This window comes from Garra rufa, chromosome 9 (genome assembly GCF_049309525.1).
Source record: "Garra rufa chromosome 9, GarRuf1.0, whole genome shotgun sequence".
Lineage (NCBI taxonomy): Eukaryota > Metazoa > Chordata > Actinopteri > Cypriniformes > Cyprinidae > Garra > Garra rufa.
The window spans coordinates 29,962,625-29,982,987 of record NC_133369.1 but is presented as its reverse complement, the minus strand read 5'-3'; the positions used below and the strand labels follow the sequence as shown (position 1 = coordinate 29,982,987).

The 20,363-nt window shown below is 36.0% G+C and overlaps 2 protein-coding genes across 3 annotated transcripts; one reads left to right on the top strand and one right to left on the bottom strand.

Moving 5' to 3' along the window:
* Position 1: 1 nt before the first annotated feature.
* On the bottom strand, positions 2–5,865 carry nsmce2 (NSE2 (MMS21) homolog, SMC5-SMC6 complex SUMO ligase). 2 transcript variants are annotated; one of them, XM_073847154.1, is made up of 7 exons: positions 5,756–5,865; positions 3,314–3,445; positions 3,125–3,237; positions 2,868–3,021; positions 2,691–2,782; positions 2,441–2,547; positions 2–407 (listed from the first exon to the last, which is right to left on the bottom strand). In XM_073847154.1, the coding sequence occupies exons 2-7, from the start codon at positions 3,426–3,428 to the stop codon at positions 296–298; spliced, it is 693 nt and encodes a 230-aa protein (XP_073703255.1). In that variant the 5' UTR covers positions 3,429–3,445; positions 5,756–5,865; the 3' UTR covers positions 2–295. The 2 variants fall into 2 exon arrangements, with proteins under 2 accessions (XP_073703255.1, XP_073703254.1); XM_073847153.1 differs by lacking the exon at positions 5,756–5,865 and adding an exon at positions 4,674–4,734 and having other exon boundaries at positions 3,314–3,448.
* On the top strand, positions 4,964–19,103 carry derl1 (derlin 1). Its single transcript, XM_073847152.1, has 8 exons — positions 4,964–5,309; positions 10,334–10,445; positions 12,057–12,121; positions 12,430–12,456; positions 16,054–16,149; positions 17,472–17,524; positions 17,649–17,759; positions 17,935–19,103. Exons 1-8 carry the CDS (start codon positions 5,157–5,159, stop codon positions 18,080–18,082), a joined length of 765 nt encoding a protein of 254 aa, XP_073703253.1. The 5' UTR covers positions 4,964–5,156; the 3' UTR covers positions 18,083–19,103.
* The last annotated feature ends 1,260 nt before the right edge of the window (positions 19,104–20,363 follow it).

The following is a 20,363-nucleotide window of genomic DNA, read 5'->3' as shown; positions in this document are numbered from 1 at the left end:
GTTTTGAAACGAAGCAGGTTTTTATTGTCATTGTTTGGATTACAAGATAAAAGGTTTGACACTGAGGTAATGTGAGAACATACAAATGTTTATTTAAAAAAAAGGCTGCACTGAAAGGCATAGTGCATTTATATTTGTATTACAAACATAAACTATAAATGTGTTTTATATTAACCATAACATGAACCAACTTTTACAACAAAAGTCTTCAGTTCTGCACATCAACATTCAGGCAAAACCATTTTCCCAGTATAGACAGAACAACTGTAACATCAGCAGAAGTGATTTAGTCAAATTAGGTTTTTCCAGTCTGTCTCTTGTGGTTCTGAATCATTCTCTTCATAACCAGGTCCAGCTCAAGGTCAGACTCCTGAACATCTGTGTTTCCACAGCCAACCTTTGGACAGCTATGAAGAATGACAGAAAAGTTGGCAACAGTGGCTGTTAGGTTGTTCTATACATTGCTATTCAAAAGTCTGGGGCCATTTCATATACAGGTGCATCTCAAATTAGAATGAGTGGAAAAGTTCATTTATTTCAATAATTCAACTCTAATTTGGGAAACTCATATATTAAATAAATTCAGTGCATACAGACTGAAGTAGTTTAAGTCTTTGGTTGTTTTAATTGTGATAATTTTGGCCTTCTGGAAAGTATGTTCATTTACTGTATATGTACTCAATACTTGGTAGGGGCTAATTTTGTTTTAATTACTGCCTCAATTCGGCGTGGCATGGAGGTGATCGGTCTGTGGCACTGCAGAGGTGGTATGGAAGCCCAGGTTTTTTTGACGGTGGCCTTCAGCTCATCTGCATTTTTTGGTCTAGTTTCTCATTTTCCTCTTAACAATACCCCATAGATTCTCTATGGGGTTCAGGTCTAGTGAGTTTGCTGGCTAGTCAAGCACACCAACACCATAGTCATTTAACCAACTTTTGTTGCTTTCGGCAGTGTGGGAAAATTCTGCTAGAAAATTAAATCAGCATCTTTAAAAAGCTGGTCAGCAGAAAGAAGCATGAAGTGCTCTAAATGGGTAAAATCTTGGTAAATGGGTGCAGTGACTTTGGTTTTCAAAAAACACAGTAGACCAACACCAGCAGATGACATTGCACCCCAAATCATCACAGACTGTGAAACTTAACACTGGGCTTCCAGCAACTTGGGCTGTGAGCATCTCCACCCTTCCTCCAGAATCTAGGACCTTGGTTTCCAAATAAAATACAAAATTTGCTCTCATCTGAAAAGAAGACTTTGGAACACTGGGCAACAGTCCATTTCTTCTCCTTAGCCCAGGTAAGACACCTCTGACATTGTCTGTGGTTCAGGAGTGCCTTAACAAGAGGAATACAACAACTGTAGCCAAATTCCTGACACGTCTCTGTGTGTAGTGGCTCTTGATGCCTTGACCTCAGCTTCAGTCCATTCCTTGTGAAGTTCACTCAAATTCTTGAATCGATTTTGCTTGACAAGCCTCTCAAGGCTGTGGTTCTCTCTATTGGTTGTGCATCTTTTTTCTTCCACACTTTTTCTTTCCACTCAACTTTCTGTTAACATGCTTGGATACAGCACTCTGTGAACAGCCAGCTTCTTTGGCAATGAATGTTTGTGGCTTACCCTCCTTGTGAAGGGTGTCAATGATTGTCTTCTGGACAACTGTCAGATCAGCAGTCTTCCCTATGATTGTGTAGCCCAGTGAACCAAACTGAGACCATTTTGACAGCTCAGGAAACCTTTGCAGGTGTTTTGAGTTGATTAGCTGATTGACACGTCACCATATTCTAATTTGTTGAGATAGTGAATTGGTTGGTTTTTGTTAAATGTGAGCTACTTCAGTCTTGTGCGCACTGTTTTTATTTAATACACGTTTCACAATTTGAGTTGAATTACTGAAATAAATGAAATTTTCCAAAACATTCTAATTTATTGAGATGCACCGGTATATATAATTTTTCGCAGAAATTTTGTTTTTTTTAACTTTCTCTTCAGCATGTGGTTTCCACAAATATATTAAGCAGCAAAACTGAAATTGATAAAGTGTTAACAATGATATTAAATGTAACAGACAGAAGTTTACATTTTTTGAGCAGAAAAACAGCATATTAGAATGATTTACATTTTAAAATGTATACAAATAAAAAAGTTAAATTGTAATATTTCACAATATTACTTTTTTCCCCAAATCAGCCTTGGTGAGCATAAAAGACTTAATTTAAAAACAATAAAATTTTTACCAACCCCAAACATTTGACCAGTACTGTAAGTGTATTAATTTGAAGTATTAAATAAATAAATAAATAAATAAATAAATAAAATAAAATAAAATAAAATAAAATAAAATAAAATAAAATAAAATAAAATTAGATTTTCAAATGTCAGTTTACATGTATATTTGTTGGTTGCAAGATATGGACATGAACTGAACTGAGCAGTGGCTACATACCGAAATTTCTTCTTATTTTTGTGCCTGGCCTTAATCATTTCAAGTATAGCCTCTCTGTCATAGTAATGATTGCATTTCTTGTTTTTCACTGGATTGACCATCTCAACCTATCAGAACAAGATAAAGTAAAAGGTTTTAACAATACGACATTTCTTTATGTTTCTTAATCTTGCAATACAAATTACACACAAAAACACCACTACAAATGTGAACTTCTAACTCAAGGGCTATAAATGATGCTGATTTTTACCTGCGTGAGAGGGCAGGTGAAGTTTGTCTGGCTCTGTGTTACAGCAATGTCCTCATCCAGCTCCTCTTGATTCTCAGCAGCAGTTTGACCCGCTGAATACACATATGCATAAATATAGATTTAGGAAGTGCATCGCTTCACTTATAACGTGGAAAAAAAGTGAAAAAAGTTCCTCACCATGCATGGCATATTTCCTCACGTTGTCTTTGAAGGAAATAACCTTGCTGTGCCTTTGCAGTTCTGCATCTGTGACCCCAGCCATAAGCTCAGTGAAATGCTCCTTTACAGAGTTTCTCAGATGAACCATGGCCTCAGGAGGTTCATTTCTGACCTACAGAACATACGAAAGAAAGCCACAGTGGATCAATGGGAGACTCTGGGAAACAATGACTTTGTGTCAAAATGAAGCACCAGGGATGGTCAGTAAGACAAACCTGAGCAGTCATCTCATCAACAGATTCCACAAAACAATTGATTTCTCTGTCCAGTCTGGAGCACTCCATAATCATCTCCTCCAGTTTCTTCAGAGCTTGACTGTTATCCATACCTGAAATCAAAAGCTGAATGTTTAGCAGCCATTACTCCAGTCTTCAATGGCACATGATCTTTCAGAAACTACTCACCTTGTGCTTCAACTATTCCCAGTGCAACATCTGATACCATATCCATACAAGCTTCAATATCTGTTTGACATGACTTCAGAGTGGACAGGGTGGACTGCACTGAACTTAGAGACATCTCTGAAAGCTATATGACTGCTTGAGGGGGTAAATAAAAAATCACAAATTCAACCCACAAACTCATGTGCACCTTAAATATTGATCTGTTTGCATCGGACACCTGTCTGACTTTCTTTCTTCAATGGAATATGACAAAATAACAGAATGACAAACTTGACACTTTTATTGTGTGAAAAAAATTTACACTTCCAGTCAAACAGTAAGATTTTTTTTAATGTTTTTTTAAAGAAGTCTCTTCTGCTCACCAAGCCTACATTTATTTTATCCAAAGTACAGCAAAAACAGTTCAATTATGAAATATTGTTTAATATTTAAAATAACTGTTTTCTATTTAAATATATTTTAAAAATCAAATTTTTCCTGTGATCAAAGCTAAACTTTCAGCATCATTACTCCAGTCATTGGTCTCCTTTAGAAATCATGGAAATATTCTGATTTGCTGCTTTAAAAAAACATTTTTCAGGTTTCTTTGATTAATATAAAGTTCAGAAGAAAAGCATTTATCTGAAACAGAAATCTTTTGTAGCATCATAAATGTCTTTATCATCACTTTTGAGCAATTTAAAGCATCATACTGTAGTGTATAATGTTACGAAAGCTGATCTTTGGATCTTTCTATTCATAAAATCCTGAAAAAGTACTCAACTGTTTTAAATATTGACAACAATAATAATAATAATACAAAAATGTTTCTTCAACAGCAAATCAGCATATTAATTAGAATGATTTCTCAAGGATCATGTGAGACTGAAGACTGAAGTAATGATGTTGAATATTTAGCTTTGATTACAGAAATAAATTACATTTTAAAATATATTCAAACAGAAAGCAGTTATTTTAAATACTAAAAATGTCACAATATTACTGTTTTTGCTGTACTTTGGGTCAAATAAATGCAGGCTTGGCGAGCAAAAGAGACTTCTTTAAAAAAAAAACATTCAAAATTTGACTAGTAGTGTTTGTAAGTGAATGGTGCCTAAGGCTGACCTAAACATTCTGTCTGACATGTTTTTTTTTTTGTCAAAATCAAGGAAAAAATCAAAGTCCTAAAAGTTGTGGAAGTGAAAGCTGATCTGTAAATAACGACATTGCTTTCATTTTGAAGTCATCTATTGAACAAAAAATAAAAATTGATCTAAGTGTTAAGCTGTAGCATTTTTCGTTTTCGACAATTTTCTTTAAACGTTCAAACTACTTATCTGCGATGCTTTTACAAAAATAATCACATAAAATGATACGAAACCTTTACTTCACCAAAAGTAGCGCCACGAAGTAACGCCGTTTCCGGTTTCAAAACCCCTCGAATGAGACGTCAACATAAAAGACTTTTAACGATTTCTTAAAGTGGTCTTAAAGTTCTCACTACGGTACACAAAACTGTGGTAAATTGTGTATATACAGCCACGTATAAATTATAAACACTAAATAATTTAGATAATAAACTATTTTTTTCGAAATCGAAAAATCCCCGCATTTCTTTGCATGACTGTTAATTTGACAGTCAAATCTAACGGAAAGTCGCAACAAGGACGCGCCTGTACGCGGCCACGTCATGTAAACTAAACGGGGAAAGAGTGCGTACGCTACGGTAACCAAAATAGAAGAAGACTGAAACAGCATTTCTGCGTTGTGGTTACAGATTCGTTTGTGGCCCCTGCTCTTTTTCTTATCCTGCATCGGAGGAGAACCGACAGAGAACCCCCAGGCTCTCCAATCATATGGCAAGATGTCAGATATCGGGGACTGGTTTAAAAACATTCCTTTCATCACTCGTTACTGGTTTGCTGGCTCAATTGCAGTGCCGCTCATAGGAAAACTGGGATTAATCGGTCCTATGTACCTTGTGTTATGGCCGGAGGCATTCTTTCATAAATTCCAGGTAGGTTTACATTGAGTTAAACAGTATGGGGACTTTAGACAAACAGCAGTGATGACAAGGCCTTTTTGTAGGCCTCATTCTGGAGTAACGTTACACTTATGCCCACACATGGACTGTGTAAGGGAGAATTGTACTGTACTCAACTGTTGTTAATAATAATTGGCGGTTTCCGGATTATTCTATGAAGTCAGAAGAGCAGTTGTGTTCAAAATCTCATGCACGTTGCACATGATTGCTTTGAATCATGTGGTTTGTTATATAATGTTTTGTTGTGCATTAATTAGGTATTTAAAGATTGTCGAAGCAGACACAAATACTTAATATGATGTTTTATGATTATGCAGATTGAGAATTATAAGAGACAGCAAAAAGCGTAACATGTGCCGTTTATGCATCGACAGTATGCTAATTTATTTAACCTAATCCCGCCCTCCATCTGTACTCACCATTAAGATGTTATACCGTAGATAGACTATAGTATTGAAAGACAGGAAACGTAATTTGAATCAAAAGTTTCTCATCCACAGAAAAAAATGTTACATTGAACGCGTCCCAGCCTGCTCTGTTTAACCAATGACAGCCGAGAACGCGTCAGAAGCTACTTCCGGGACAACAGGCATTTCATGGGCTGCCAAATAAAATTTTCTGTCTAAAAGCACCGCTTCTCGCTGCGATGGCAAATATTTTAAACTTGTTTTCTATACTTTGAAAATATTTGAGTCTTACGACAAAGAATATAATGAAAATAACAATGGTGTTCTTTTGCGAGGGTCGGCTTTTCTAATACCTAATTCTGACAAGACTGCCTAAATTATAAGATACATTTTGTAAATATATTAAAATATGTAATTAAGCGCAGTAATTAATCGTTAACTATTAAAAATATAATATAAATTGTTTTCTTTGGCAGAAATGTCCACCAGGTGGCGCAAAGCTATTGTTTGTGGGCTAAAAGTGTGAAACTAGATAAATGTTTACAGGAATAAGTAAATAAAATTAAATGGCATGTGTTATTATCAAATCTATTTAGATAGGTTTTCTTTAGAACAGTTTTAAGTACATCTTAAACCAGGGTTTGTCAAATATGGGTTCAGGGACCCCCAGGGAGTCTGTGGAAAAGATTAGAGATAATATAAAAAATAATAAAAATTAAAAAATAATATTAAACTAAGTAAATTAAATATTTAAAATTTAAATAATTTTATTTAATATACACTGTTATTCAAGTTTGGGATCAGTAAGATTTTTGTTTTTTCTGAAATTTCTTATGCTCTGCATATATTTATGCTCTTATGCACTGCATTTATTTGATCAAAAATCTAGAAAAAAATGTAATATTGTGAAATATTGTTTCAATGTAAAATAACTGTTTTCTATGCGAATGTATTTCAAAATGTTTTTGTTTTTGTTTTTCCTGTGATGCAATGCCGAATTTTCAGCATAATTTCTCCAGTCTTGAGTGTCACATGATCCTTCAGAAATCATTCTAACATGCTGATTTATTAGCAATGTTGAAAACAGTTGTGCTGGTTTTTTGGAACCTGTGATACTTTTTTCAGGATTCTTTAATAAATAAAAAGTACTGCATTTATTTAAAATATTAAGCATATTTTATGTTTATTTATTTATTTTTTTTAATGAATGATTTTATTAATCAAGGATGTGTTAAATTGATTTAAAAAAGTGATAGCAAGGCTTATATTGTTATAAAAAATTTCTATTTTGAATAAATGCTATTCTTTTTAACTTTTTATTTATTAAAGAATCCTGAAAAAAGAGTCACCGGTTCCAAAAAAATATAAAGCAGCACAACTGTTTTCAACATTGATAATAAAAGTAATAAATCAGTATATTAGAATGATTTCTGAAGGATCATGTGACACTCACTGAAGACTGGAGTAATGGATGATGAAAATTCAGCTTTGCATCACAAGAATAAATTCTAAATTTCAAAGTATATTAAAATATAAAGCCATTATTTTAAACTGTAATAATATTTCACAATATTACTGTTTTCTTTGTATTTTTGATTCAGTAAATGCAGCATTGAAGAGCTTAAAATATATAATTAGCATTATATAATTAAAATAAACAGATAATACATCTAACAATGCATCAATACTGTGAGTAGAGGAAAATCCAATAATGTAATGTCAAAGAAATGCATAAATAATTTCCAAAGAATATTTTGCGCTGATTTATAATCTTAATTTGTCACAGTATTAATTAGATCTTCATACATAATATATTACTGTTTTATAAACTTTAAGACAAGGGTCCCTTGCAAGAGGATGATTATATTTGGAGGTCTTTTTATAAAAAATTAAAAAAAACTGTCATGCAGGTCCTATACTGTGTGTTGTTGGATAATGCACAACTCCTTAAGACTTAAAGCCCCAAAAAGTTATCTCAATATGTGTTTGGAAACTCACATCACACTCTTTGGTAATTTTTTTTGTAACATTTAGCATCTGTCAGGTGTCACTGACTGTGTCCTTAACAGTGAGATCTCACTATTATTTTTTGGCTTATCTAGTTTGTAAATGGCATCATTATTGCTTTGAATCTATTTCCCATGGCACATTTTCCTGAGTGATGCACCAGAAATACAGTAATTTGACCTCTGCTAATGGCTAATTAACCTGTGTTTAATTTTTGAAGCTGCAATTTTAGTTGTAATTTAGGTACTTAAATGCTGAGCTAATTTTTATAAGGTGTTTCTGTGATTTATCCACTCCCTTTGAAAATGCTCTAAACTTAACTCCTGTCTGCTCACTGCTGGCTAACATTTCATGACCTCTATCCTGCCAGTACAGGTTTCTTCTGGATTACGGCACAGATATAGGAAGTAAACACAAGGCCAGCTATGGAGTGAGGAAAAGCAGTGCACACGGAATAGTGCAGATAAGCAAAATGAGTGATATCAGTCAGTTTAAACAGCGTATACAGCTAAGCCAAGGGTAACATAAAGCTTTTTGTCACAGTGAACCGGCACTCACATTGGCACATTTGTCTTGCGAAGGAACCATTTAGCTGTTGAGAAGCGGCCAAATAAACCTCTCCCCGTTCTCTCCCGGCATACCAATCCTGCTGTGCTTTTTAACCCACTTTTCTCTATGCTGCAGTCCACAGAGGTCACCTCTCCACACAAGTGAGCTGGCGTGATTTATGCTGCAGTGCGCGAGGGGGCCGCTGGACTGCCTGGCTACCGCAGAGCCAGTTCAGACGCCAACATCAAAGCATTGCTGTTCAGCGGATTCACAGTCCCCCAGACCGAATACCCTGCTAGCTCAGAGTTTCTGTGTGTGCCGGAGGGAGGAGAGAAAGCTCTAGAAGTGAGGGAGAGATACAGGGAAAGGGAGGAGAATGAGACAGCCGGAGACTATAGAGAGGGATAAGGTGTGCATGTGCATGTTGAGAGCAAATTAAACACCGGAGAGTGTTAAAAAATTTGTGCAGGGGGTGTGTGTTTGTTGTTTACTGACCCAGTTTTTCTAGTCTGGGAATTACCGAACAAATCTGGATAACAGACCAGATGAGTGTCTGTTCCCTTCAGAGCGTGATGTCTGGTGTAATAGCTGCAGTCGTGCTCAGGCACATGGATAATGAGTCCACAATGTGCGGAGAATCAAATCTGCAGTGCAAGCATGGAGTAGCTACTTCGTTTTTCAGAACTTTGAGGCAGTGCTGGCAACTGCATACAAATGCTGCTTGCTGGATATTCTCAGTGCCTGCTGGTTTTCTGTACTTCTGTTTCAGTTAAAAGGGATAATACTGATTACTCCCCCTCATGCCATTCCAAACCCGCATGAGTTTTTCCCCTGCAGAACACAAAAGAAGATATTTTGAAGAATGTTAGAAACCAAATAGTTTTGGTTGCCGATGACTTTTATTGCATGGGCAAAAACACTTAAAATGTAATCCATATACATACATACAGGGTCAAATAATGATGGAATTTTCATTTTTGGCTGAACTATCCCTTTAAGTGTCTTTTGTCTATTTATTTTAAAATCAGTAGGAACAGTTGAGGTCTAAAGTTTACTTCCCTCTTTCAGAATTGGCAAAATGTTTGTCCCTTGTTTGACCTGAACAGTTAAACTGCCCGCATTTCTTCAGGAAAAAAAACTTCAGGTCAAATTCATTAGTTTTCCAGCATTTTTGTGTATTTGAACCCTTTCCAACAATGACTGTATGATTTTGAGATGCATCATTTCACACTGAGGACAACTTGGGGACTTGCAACTTTTACAGAAGGTTCAAACGCTCACTGATGCTCCAGAAGGAAAAAAAGCATGTATTAAGATCAGGTTAAATGTAACTTATTTTGTCTTCTGGGAAACAGGCAACTTTTGTAGCTTCTGAAGGGCAGTACTAAATGGAAAAAATATGATAATTTGGCAAAATAAGAAGAATGTACACATCTCCATTCTTTTCAAAAGTTTTCACTCCCTGGCTCTTAATGCATCGTTTTTCCTTTTTGAGCATCAGTAAGTGTTTGAACCTTCTGTAATAGTTGCATATGAGTCCCTCAGTTGTCCTCAGTGTGAAAAGATGGATCTCAAGATCATACAGGCATTGTTGGAAAGGGTTCAAATACACAAAGATGCTGGAAAACCAAAGAATTTGGGGGATCTGAAGGATTTTTCAGAAGAACAGTGTTCAGGACAAACAAAGAACTCATGAACAACCATCACTAAATAAATAAAACACAGCTCTGGATCATTCAGGTAACAACACAGCAAAATCAAGGGGATATAAACTTTTGAACAGGGTCATTTTTATATATTCAATATTATTTTCTCTTGTGGACTATATGTAAACATCATTAATGTGAACTATCTTATTCAGTTTTGTACGAAATAAACAATATGTATTTTATATGATCCATGTAGATTCTGAAAGGGGGGGGGGGGGGTAAACTTTTGACCTCAACTGTAGTTTGATATGTCTGTTTCAATAGGTCAAAATTGATGGGCATCTCCAGCAGTATCATTAATAATTTTTCTGTGTTCTCTCAACAGATTTGGAGACCGATATCTGCAACTCTGTATTTCCCAGTTGGCCCAGGGACAGGTTTTCTATACCTTGTTAATTTGTATTTCCTCTACCAGTACTCTACGAGGCTTGAAACAGGTAACTTCTTTTTCCTAAAATACATTAAACAACCTTTAATTAAAATAATGTTTGACTGGACTTAAAAGTGCACTCAGTATTTATTTTTTTTAATTTGGGCTGGTCGATACAACAGTCATCTGATGCTTTAAATGCTTAAAGGGATAGTTCACCCGAAAATGAAAATTCTGTCATTACTTACTCAGCCTCATGTCGTTCCAAACATGTAAGACCTTCGTTCATCTTCAGAACACAATAAATATTAATATCTTTAAGAAAACCAAGAGATTTCTGACCCTGAATAGACATCAACGCAACTGCCACATTCAAGGCCCAGAAAGGATGAATGTAGTAAGGACATGTTAAAATAGTCATATTACATCAGTGGTTCATCCATAATTTTATGAAGCTATGAGAATACTTTTTGTGTGCAAAGAAAACAATAATAACCACTTTATTCAAAAATTTCTTCTCTTCCATGGACTATTTTATTGATGTTCTTACTACCTTTCTGGGCCTTGAACACAGTAGTTGCGTTGCTCTCTATGCAGGGTCAGAAAGCTCTTGGATTTAATCAAAAATATCTTAATTTGTGTTCCAAAGATGAACAAAGGTCTTACAGGTTTGGAATAACACGAGGGTTAGAAAAAAATGACAGAATTTAAATTTTTGGGTGAACTATGCTTTTAAGCTCTTTAAAGTCAAGTGGATTCTGATTGGCTGTCATTGTTTTTATTAGCTAAAATATGTGGTTTGAAACTGTTGCATGGACTTACTTTTCTCATATACGGTCAAACCAAAAATTATAATCAGACACCAGATACAATTTTTAATATTTTTTAACTAGTGTGTGCAAGACAATATAGTTCATTTATGTAAGTGAGGATTGCAAAATAAAGTAAACTCTGACATATTATACCCAAAAATTTGTCATACAATGGACTACCAGTAAAACTGATAAAAAAATTTGGGACCAAAAATTTGAATTCGACACTTCGACCTGACCGTGTCTGTTACATACCTTTCTATCAAAGTTATCTGACATTATCAAGATGAATTTGTGACAGTTTAACTCTTGAGCTCTCCTCATATTTTATTACCATTTTCTAAACAATAGCAAATAATAATGAGAGAAATGTCTGAATGCATTTTGGTTTGACTGTATAACGGTACATGGGAACACAATTGTTAGAATCACTTTCAGAATGTTAAAAAAAAAAAAAAACATTGACAGCCAGTCAGAATCCACTTACTTTAAAGAGCTTGAGAATTTAAAGCACCAGATGACAAAACAATGACTAAACAATGTTATCGTCGATTGGTAGTTATTGTTATAGTTATCTTTATGGTTAGCATTATTGGTGTGAATGGCCCTTTATACTGACACCTAGTGGTGTGGAAGCAGCATCACAAGTTTTGACTTACTGATGCCTTTGTAAAAATGCTATTTATAGCTATGATTAGGTCTATTCCATGACCTAAAATGTCCAGTAATGGGGGGTTACTAATATAAAGGATGATGACCTGCTTCATGTAAAATCATATCTCACTATGATATAAATGGTTTTTAAAAAATACTATAAAATTGATGATTACTATGGGATGTGACATCTCATCTCCTTTCTTTCACAGGGGCTTTTGATGGAAGACCAGCAGACTACATGTTCATGCTTCTATTCAACTGGATTTGCATTGTTGTATCCTTTCCATCCTGTACACACTATACTGTAATATTTTAAAAGATTAAATGTCATTCAGAGCAGCGCAAACAAGAGATTAGTCACTGTCATCAAATAATTTGCATCTGAACACCGCATACCCACATTAACATTGAAGGAGTGCAGTCAATGAATGTGATGTGCTGAATTCAGAATTTTAGTATATTGCATTAAATGATTCAGTATTCTCTGAAGATGTGGTTTTCATACTATGAAGCATCCACTCATGTCATGTTCATTGTCCTGTGACTCTCAGCCTTTATCTGTCCTTAACGTTTATGATTTAGATAACAGGCCTAATGATGGACATGCAGGTTAGTCTTTTTCTCTTCCTTTTTTTAAATGAGAAATTTTAAGTTTTTTATTTGTGTGTTTGGCACTTAGTAAAGTGTAGGATATCGGTAGCACTTTTCATTAGTTAAAGGAGAACTCCGGTGTGATTTTGACCTAAAGTGTATTGAATCATGATACCGAGTGTGAACGTACCTTGCATATCTCATCTCGGTTTGTGTCCAGCTGTCCGAAATCTGGGGTCAGTTAGCCGATGCTCACAACAGGTTGTCAATGAGAGTCAACAGGGCATCGGAATAGCCATGTAAATAAATCACTGTTTTACGCCATTTACGAGGCACAAAGTAGCTCCACACTTCATTGGTAGACTTCCAAGGGCCCTGACATTTAAAACGAGACATTGAGAACTCAGAAAAAGCACCGGTAGTTTATTTACAAGTAGATTTATACAGACATTTTCCACCAGGAACAGACCGGTCGCCGCCATCTTAAATTTAGTCACGATAAGTCGAGTGTCGAGCACGAAGGAAACTACAACCTGATAAGTTGATAACCTGATAAATTTCTTGGTGCTCGACACTCGACTTATCGTGACTAAGTTCAAGATGGCGGCGACCGGATTTTATCTTCCAGGTACTGTCTGTATAAATCTTCTCGTAAATAAACTACCGGTGCTTTTTCTGAGTTCTCAATGTCTCGTTTTAAATGTCAGGGCCCTTGGAAGTCTACCAATGAAGTGTGGAGCTACTTTGTGCCTCGTAAATGGCGTAAAACAGTGATTTATTTACATGGCTTTTCCGATGCCCTGTTGACTCTCATTGACAACCTGTTGTGAGCATCGGCTAACTGACCCCAGATTTCGGACAGCTGGACACAAACCGAGATGAGATATGCAAGGTACGTTCACACTCGGTATCATGATTCAATGCACTTTAGGTCAAAATCACACCGGAGTTCTCCTTTAACTACATTAGTTTACATTAACTAAGAATGAACAATAGTTCTACAGCATTTAATAATCTTATGCTGATGATACACTGGGCTTTTTGAGCAATGTTGCCAGGCAACTTTGGCAAATGTTGCTGTCAACGGGCAGCCAGGTGAGATACAGGGCCCCTGACTTATCTAAATTATCCAAGCAACATTGCTCAAAAAAAGTTGCCCGATTAAATTGCTCAAAAAGTTGCCCCATGTATCATCAGCCTTAAAGGAGTAGTTCACTTTCAGAACAACAATTTACAGATAATTTACTCACCCCCTTGTCACCCAAGATGTTTGTCTTTTTTTTCTTCAGTCGTCAAGAAATTATGTTTTTTGAGAGAAACATATCTGGAAATTTCTCCATATAATGGACTTAAATGAATCTTCAAAGTGCCGTTTAAATGCAGCTTCAAAGGGCTGTAAACGATCCCAGCCGACGAAGAAGGGTCTTGTCTACCGAAACGTTCTGTCATTTTCTTAGAAAAATATATTTTTATATACCTTTTAAGCACTGAAACTCGTCTAGCACTAGGGCTTGTAGTGCGCGTTCCCGACTTTACGTACTCACGTCGAAAGGTCACGCGTGACGTATGCGAAACTACAGACCCAGCGTTTACAAAGCGAACTTGAGAAGTGCAACGCAATCAAATACTCTTTAGCAACAAGGTACAACATAAAGTACAACAATGTCGGACGACTTTGAAGCTGGAGGAGCACATGAGATGGAGTTTTTCACCGTTTCCTTCCTTTTTGAGCCGGAATACACAGACGATGAACTCTGTCAGAGAGAGAAAACTGCGACAGCCGCGGCGGCGACACAAACCTCGGGCAGACCGCGTTCAAACGAGACGAGATGGTGGTGCAAGTGTAGAAAATGCCAGCCATTTCCAGCGGAGCAGGAATCTCAGTGCTGTCATGACTGGACCACATCTGTTCCACTGTTACAAACAATCGGTGAGTCAGGTGATGGGACTGCTTCAAGCATTCGCTGCGTTACGGAGCACGATGGATGCAGTACGTAAAGTCGGGAACGCGCACTACAAACCCTAGTGCTGGACGAGTTTCAGTGCTTAAAAGGTATGTAAAAATATATTTTTCTAAGAAAATGACCGAACGTTTCGGTAGACAAGACCCTTCTTCGTCGGCTGGGATTGTTTACAGCCATTTGAAGCTGCATTTAAACTGCATTTTGAAGATTCAAAAATCGAGGCACCATTTAAGTCCATTATATGGAGAAATTTCCAGATATGTTTATCTAAAAAAAATATAATTTCTTGACGACTGAAGAAAAAAAGACATAAATATCTTGGATGACAGGGGGGTGAGTAAATTATCTGTAAATTGTTGTTCTGAAAGTGAACTACTCCTTTAATGTTAATTTCAACATTTACTAACGCATTTATAAAATCACAAGTTGTGTTTGTTAACATTAGGTAATGCACTGTGAACTAACATGAACAAACAAGGAATGACTATTTTTATTAACAAACATTAATAAAGATTAACAAATGTATTGTTCATGTTAGTTAATAATACATTAATGTTAACAAATGACACCTTATTTTAAAGTGGTAACAGGATTGTCAAATAATGAAGCTCTCTTCATGCTCTTAAAAAAAAAAGTATAATTTTTTTAGTCCTTTTATTTTAAGGACCAATTCTCACTATTAGCTAACTATTACCTTTTCCCTCAAAAAACTCCTAATTTGCTGCTTATTAATATAATTAGTAAGGTAGTTAGTTATTTTAGGGTTAAGGGGTGTAAAATATGGTCATGCAGAAGTATAAGTAATAATAAACAGCCAATATGCGTGCTAGTACATCGTGAGAATTGGTCCTTAAAATGAAGTGTTAACAATTTTTATTGTCCATCATTAAAGTTTTAATACATTTTGAATTTGGACTTTTATCTATTTTATCACTAGGTTGGTGTTTAAAAGTTGATTTGAATCACAGATGCTAACACTCTGAAATTGATTTTTAACACTAGTAGTTACAATTAAGATGTATTTATTATTAAGTGTCATGATATCCTTTCTAAAACTCTTATTCAAAAATACAAAAAGAAATATTATTTAGACAAATTATTAAAGTTCAAAACAACTTCTCCTAATTTCAATGTATTTTAAAATATAATTTTGTCCTGTGATGAACTTTTCAGCATCATTACTCCAGTTTTCAGTGTCACACGTTCCTTTAGAAATCATTCTAATATTTTTATCTAGTGCTCAAGAAACATCTCTTATCAATGTTAAAAACAGATTAGAGTAGTTAGTAAATGCTCCCTGTCTCCCGACATCATCTTTCAAACATTTAATTGCCTCAGAAGCAAACTTTGCCATTCTTATTTGGTGTAAATCATCAAGGTAAATTGAAAATGTTCTCAAAGCAGTTTTTGCCTTTCAAATCATCTGAAACCTTGTGCTGCTTAATCGAATCACAGCTTTGTGTGATTTATGAGCTACTGTATTCCTGGAATTCCCTTGGAGTTAATTAAGCTTTTTAATGTAACCTATTAGTCACTTAAGCGACATAAAAGCGTGTTTTATCTTTATTTTGTTAGGAGAATTTTGTTACATTTAAATTTTCATTTCTTAACTAATTTGTTAATTAATATTGTCTTGTTTGTATTTTCGCAGCTCCTGATGATCCCTTTGATCATGTCTGTTCTGTACGTCTGGGCTCAGCTAAATCGTGACATGATTGTATCTTTCTGGTTCGGCACCAGATTCAAGGTATTCAATATACAGCGAGGGGAAAAAAATAATTTGATCCCCTGCTGATTTTGTAAATTTGCCCACTGACAAAGAAATGATCAGTCTATAATTTTAACGGTAGGCGTATTTGAACAGTGAGAGACAGAATAACAACAAAAAAATCCAGAAAAACACATTTCAAAAAAGTTATACATGGATTTGCATTTTAACGAGTGAAAAGTATTTGACCCCTTCGCAAAACATGATTTAGTAAAACCCTTGTTAGCAATCATAGAGGTAAGACAGTTCTTGTAGTTGGCCACTAAGTTTGAACACATCTCAGGAGAGATTTTGTCCCTCTCCTCTTTGGAGATCCTCTCCAAGTCATTAAAGGAATGGTTCGGAGTAGAATTGACTTCATTGCTATGCACTCCGAAGCCCATCTAAATACCCCATCCGAAGTTTTTTTTACCTTAGTCAAACATTTATGGAGATATTAGAGTTTTTCGAATTGCTTGTTACAGGAGTGAATGGTACATGTGATGTATCTCGTAAATTGCACCACTAAACGTGCAAGTAATCTTACCAAACTTGTACAGTAGTGTAAATAGGTTATGTACTCACAAAACGCTGCATCAGTAAGTCCACCATGAGTGTTTTAAAAACACGTTTTACCCGAGAACTACTAGTCTCAAAAACTACAAGTCGACGTCACTTCCCTGGTTTGAAAAAAGCACTTAAAAGTCCTCCTACTACATCTGTGTGCATGTCAACTTGTAGGAGGACTTTTACGTGCTTTTTTCAAACCAGGGAAGTGACGTCGACGTGTCGCCATTTGTAGTTTTTGAGACTAGTAGGGATCGGCTAAAACGTGTTTTTAAAACACTCATTGTGGACTTACAAATGTTCTGATGCAGCGTTTTGTGAGTACATAACCTATTTACACTACTGTACAAGTTTGGTAAGATTACTTGCACGTTTAGTGGTGCAATTTACGAGATACATCACATGTACCATTCACTCCTGTAACAAGCAATTCGAAAAACTCTAATATCTCCATAAATGTTTGACTAAGGTAAAAAAAACTTTGGATGGGGTATTTACATGGGCTTCGGAGTGCATAGCAATGAAGTCAATTCTACTCCGAACCGTCCCTTTAAGGTTTCTCACTGTTCAGATAAACCTACCATTAAAATTATAGATTGATCATTTCTTTGTCAGTGGGTAAACTTACAAAATCAGCAGGGGATCAAATCATTTTTTTCCTCACTGTATTATTACTCTATATTACCTTTTTATATGATATACTGACGTATTTGAATCCTCAATGCTAAAATCTGTTCATCTTCACACTAACACAGGCTTGTTATCTCCCTTGGGTCATTCTGGGATTCAACTATATCATCGGTGGCTCGTAAGAATCTTTTTCTTCCACAAAAATTCCTGTTCAAATGTCATAGTCATTTAGATGTTGCATAACAATCAATGAGTCATCGCAGTTGCATGATTATCATAACAATAACCGTTTCTTTCTTCAGCGTTGTCAACGAGCTGATTGGGAACTTAGTTGGCCACCTATACTTCTTTCTGATGTTCAAATACCCCATGGATCTGGGTGGCAGGTCCTTCCTCTCCACCCCACAGTTCCTGTAAGCTCATTGGCTACACAGCTGATATGCAACACTGATATGTATTGAATATGAAGTGCCTGTTTGTTAAATGATTAATTTATAGCTAAATGTGACAAGTTAGGGGCTGTTCAATAATAATAAAAGCTGTAAAATGATACTGTTATGCTTTATTGTCATACTTTTTTTTTCTCAGGTACAAGATGTTCCCAAATCGACGAGGTGGGGTGTCTGGATTCGGCGTTCCTCCAAGCAGGAGACCTGTGCCCCAAGAGCAGGCAGGAGCCGGAGGTGGAGGTGGCCGCCATAACTGGGGTCAAGGCTTTCGGCTGGGGGACGACTGAAGCCTTGGACTCTTGCATCAGTGGATAAATACAGAAACTTCTAACATCAATGCTGCAAAATATGAATTTTATATGGTTTGGGTTTGTGTTTGTTGCATTTCTTCTGACCCACAAGGAAAAGTGACGTGGCTCTTTCCCAGCGTTACGTGTTTTCCTCTTACTCTCGATGTCATATCACACTGTTATTGAGTTTTACAGTGTGTACAGAAACTCTGCAAAATATGTGCCGTAGCAGAGTTGGTGTTATTGTAGGAAATTCAGGGGACTTTGATTGTGTTTCCCATAATAGGACTTCATGTTACCTGCTCACAGTCATATGTAGCTGATTAATTTCTCTATGAACTGTTCAGTGTAGATTGTTTGTTAGCATGGTTGTTTAGGAATGGTCATGGATTTTAAATTCAAATTTTTAATAGCACCTCATTTGTCTAAATGAATTAGGTTAAATTTATTGTAATTTTTCATACATGTGAATTAACTGAATTACCCATCAGAAGCTGCAGATGAAAGTGCTGTGCATATTTCAGTCTGTTTTATACATGTATGCATATTTCCATCTGTTTTATGTTTAGTTGCCAGCCTTGAGTAAAGTTTATCAATCAAACCATTTAAACTGCCATGCACTTTTCACATATTACTGATTTATCTTGATACATACACATGCTATCTGAAAATTTTTAAACAGAAACCTAAGTTTTATAATTATTTGTAGACTGGAAGTTATATTTATCACTTTCAGTGCTATCATATTTGATTTAGTATGCACTAAATGACACATTAATTTGATGTCCCTCAACACGTACAGATAAAGGTGCTTTATAATATCCAGATACCTTTATGTGCATATGGTGACAGTTATACAAAGTGACTTCTTGCCAAAATCCTTGTCAAGTTACTACTGTTCTAAATCACAATCTTTACTAAAATGTTCAGTTTACATTTCTAGCGCTTCACTATTGTCATTTCATTGAGTGCTTGTTTAATTACCAATGCTACAAATAAACTGTAAACAGCAACTGTGCTCACTAATTTGAGTACATTGATTTCAGTGTCTTGAGGGACACACTCAGGATACAGGCGCCTTAAAGTTGCATTTAGATTTTGCAGCACCTACTGTAGGAAAATGAATAGGGTCGCGCTCTGTTGTTTGAAATTTGACTTTGGCAATGCTTCTGTTGTGCAAACAATGATACTCAGAACAGGCTTTTAATCAGTTGTGTTTTATTGAATTACAGCAGACTGGTTCTTATAAAGAGCAAGCAGGATTCTTGGTAGCAGTACAGTATTCCTGATACATGTCTGAACATGACACTAAAGCAGCTGCAGGAAAAGGAAATACACTTAAAGCGAGCTGAAAGCAGTTCACAGCTGAGTAGTGGAGAAATGGAGCTACGTGTCGGATACCAGGAAAAGCCAACATGATACGGATAAATTTGCAGTTACTGTAATATTGCCAGAAATTAGCCTATAACTACAAATAAACATGTGCTGTGCATCTCTGTATTGTATTGATTTCAGTATTGATTATGTCCATCATGTGGCTCTGTACCCTTGGCGATCAGGTAGAGCATGAGAGTGCAGGCAATGTGTTTATGGTCCAAAGAAAAGTCCATAATATCACCTCGTTTTCTGGAATGAGATGTTTTTTATTGAAGCACCGCTTGTATGTGTCCACTTGAAATAATAAGTGCCATCATGGACCACATTGTGTTTTATACCAGCTTCACCAGCAGGTGGGTTAGTTTTGTGTCCACTCACAAAAGTGATTGAACATTCCATTATAAGGGTCGGGGAAATGTCTTGGGACTCCTCTTATAAACGTAACAAAAGTCTCATCTTCAAAAAATTTTACAAATCTGTCGAAGTACAGAAAAAATATTTACAAGGGCCCTTTTAAAAAACAAACACATAATAATAACAACATAGCAGTCAAACTTTGGCACTCCATGGTCACTCTCCAGACAGTGTTTCACAGATGCTCCCAGTCCATCTCGTCTCTGATAAGCTCAGAGTCCAGATATGAGATCATTGGTTCCTTTCTTGACAACAGAGGTCATTCCTTAATCATCAGGCCCATCTAGTTCAGTCATAGCAGCCTGTTTTCTTCTGCAACAGAACAAGCAACAAATGCCACTTGACTCACATAAATTATGGATGAAGGTTTGAAAGAAAATCCAAAATTGACACGCTGCCCCCCTCCCAGCACACACAAAATTTGGGCTCTGCCCTCTCTCTCGCTGCCAAGCTGTTTTTCTAAAGGCTAAATTACAGACTGCCGACA

Excerpts from the sequence above, each read along its gene's own strand:
- derl1 (XM_073847152.1), top strand. The coding sequence starts at position 5,157 with ATGTCAGATATCGGGGACTGGTTTAAAAACATTCCTTTCATCACTCGT. Across the intron at positions 12,122-12,429 it reads TCAACTGGATTTGCATTGTT|ATAACAGGCCTAATGATGGA; the intron begins GTATCCTTTCCA and ends TTTATGATTTAG. Across the intron at positions 16,150-17,471 it reads GGTTCGGCACCAGATTCAAG|GCTTGTTATCTCCCTTGGGT; the intron begins GTATTCAATATA and ends ACACTAACACAG.
- nsmce2 (XM_073847154.1), bottom strand. The coding sequence starts at position 3,428 with ATGTCTCTAAGTTCAGTGCAGTCCACCCTGTCCACTCTGAAGTCATGT. Across the intron at positions 2,548-2,690 it reads TCACCTGCCCTCTCACGCAG|GTTGAGATGGTCAATCCAGT; the intron begins GTAAAAATCAGC and ends TTGTTCTGATAG. Across the intron at positions 408-2,440 it reads AAAAATAAGAAGAAATTTCG|CTGTCCAAAGGTTGGCTGTG; the intron begins GTATGTAGCCAC and ends CATTCTTCATAG.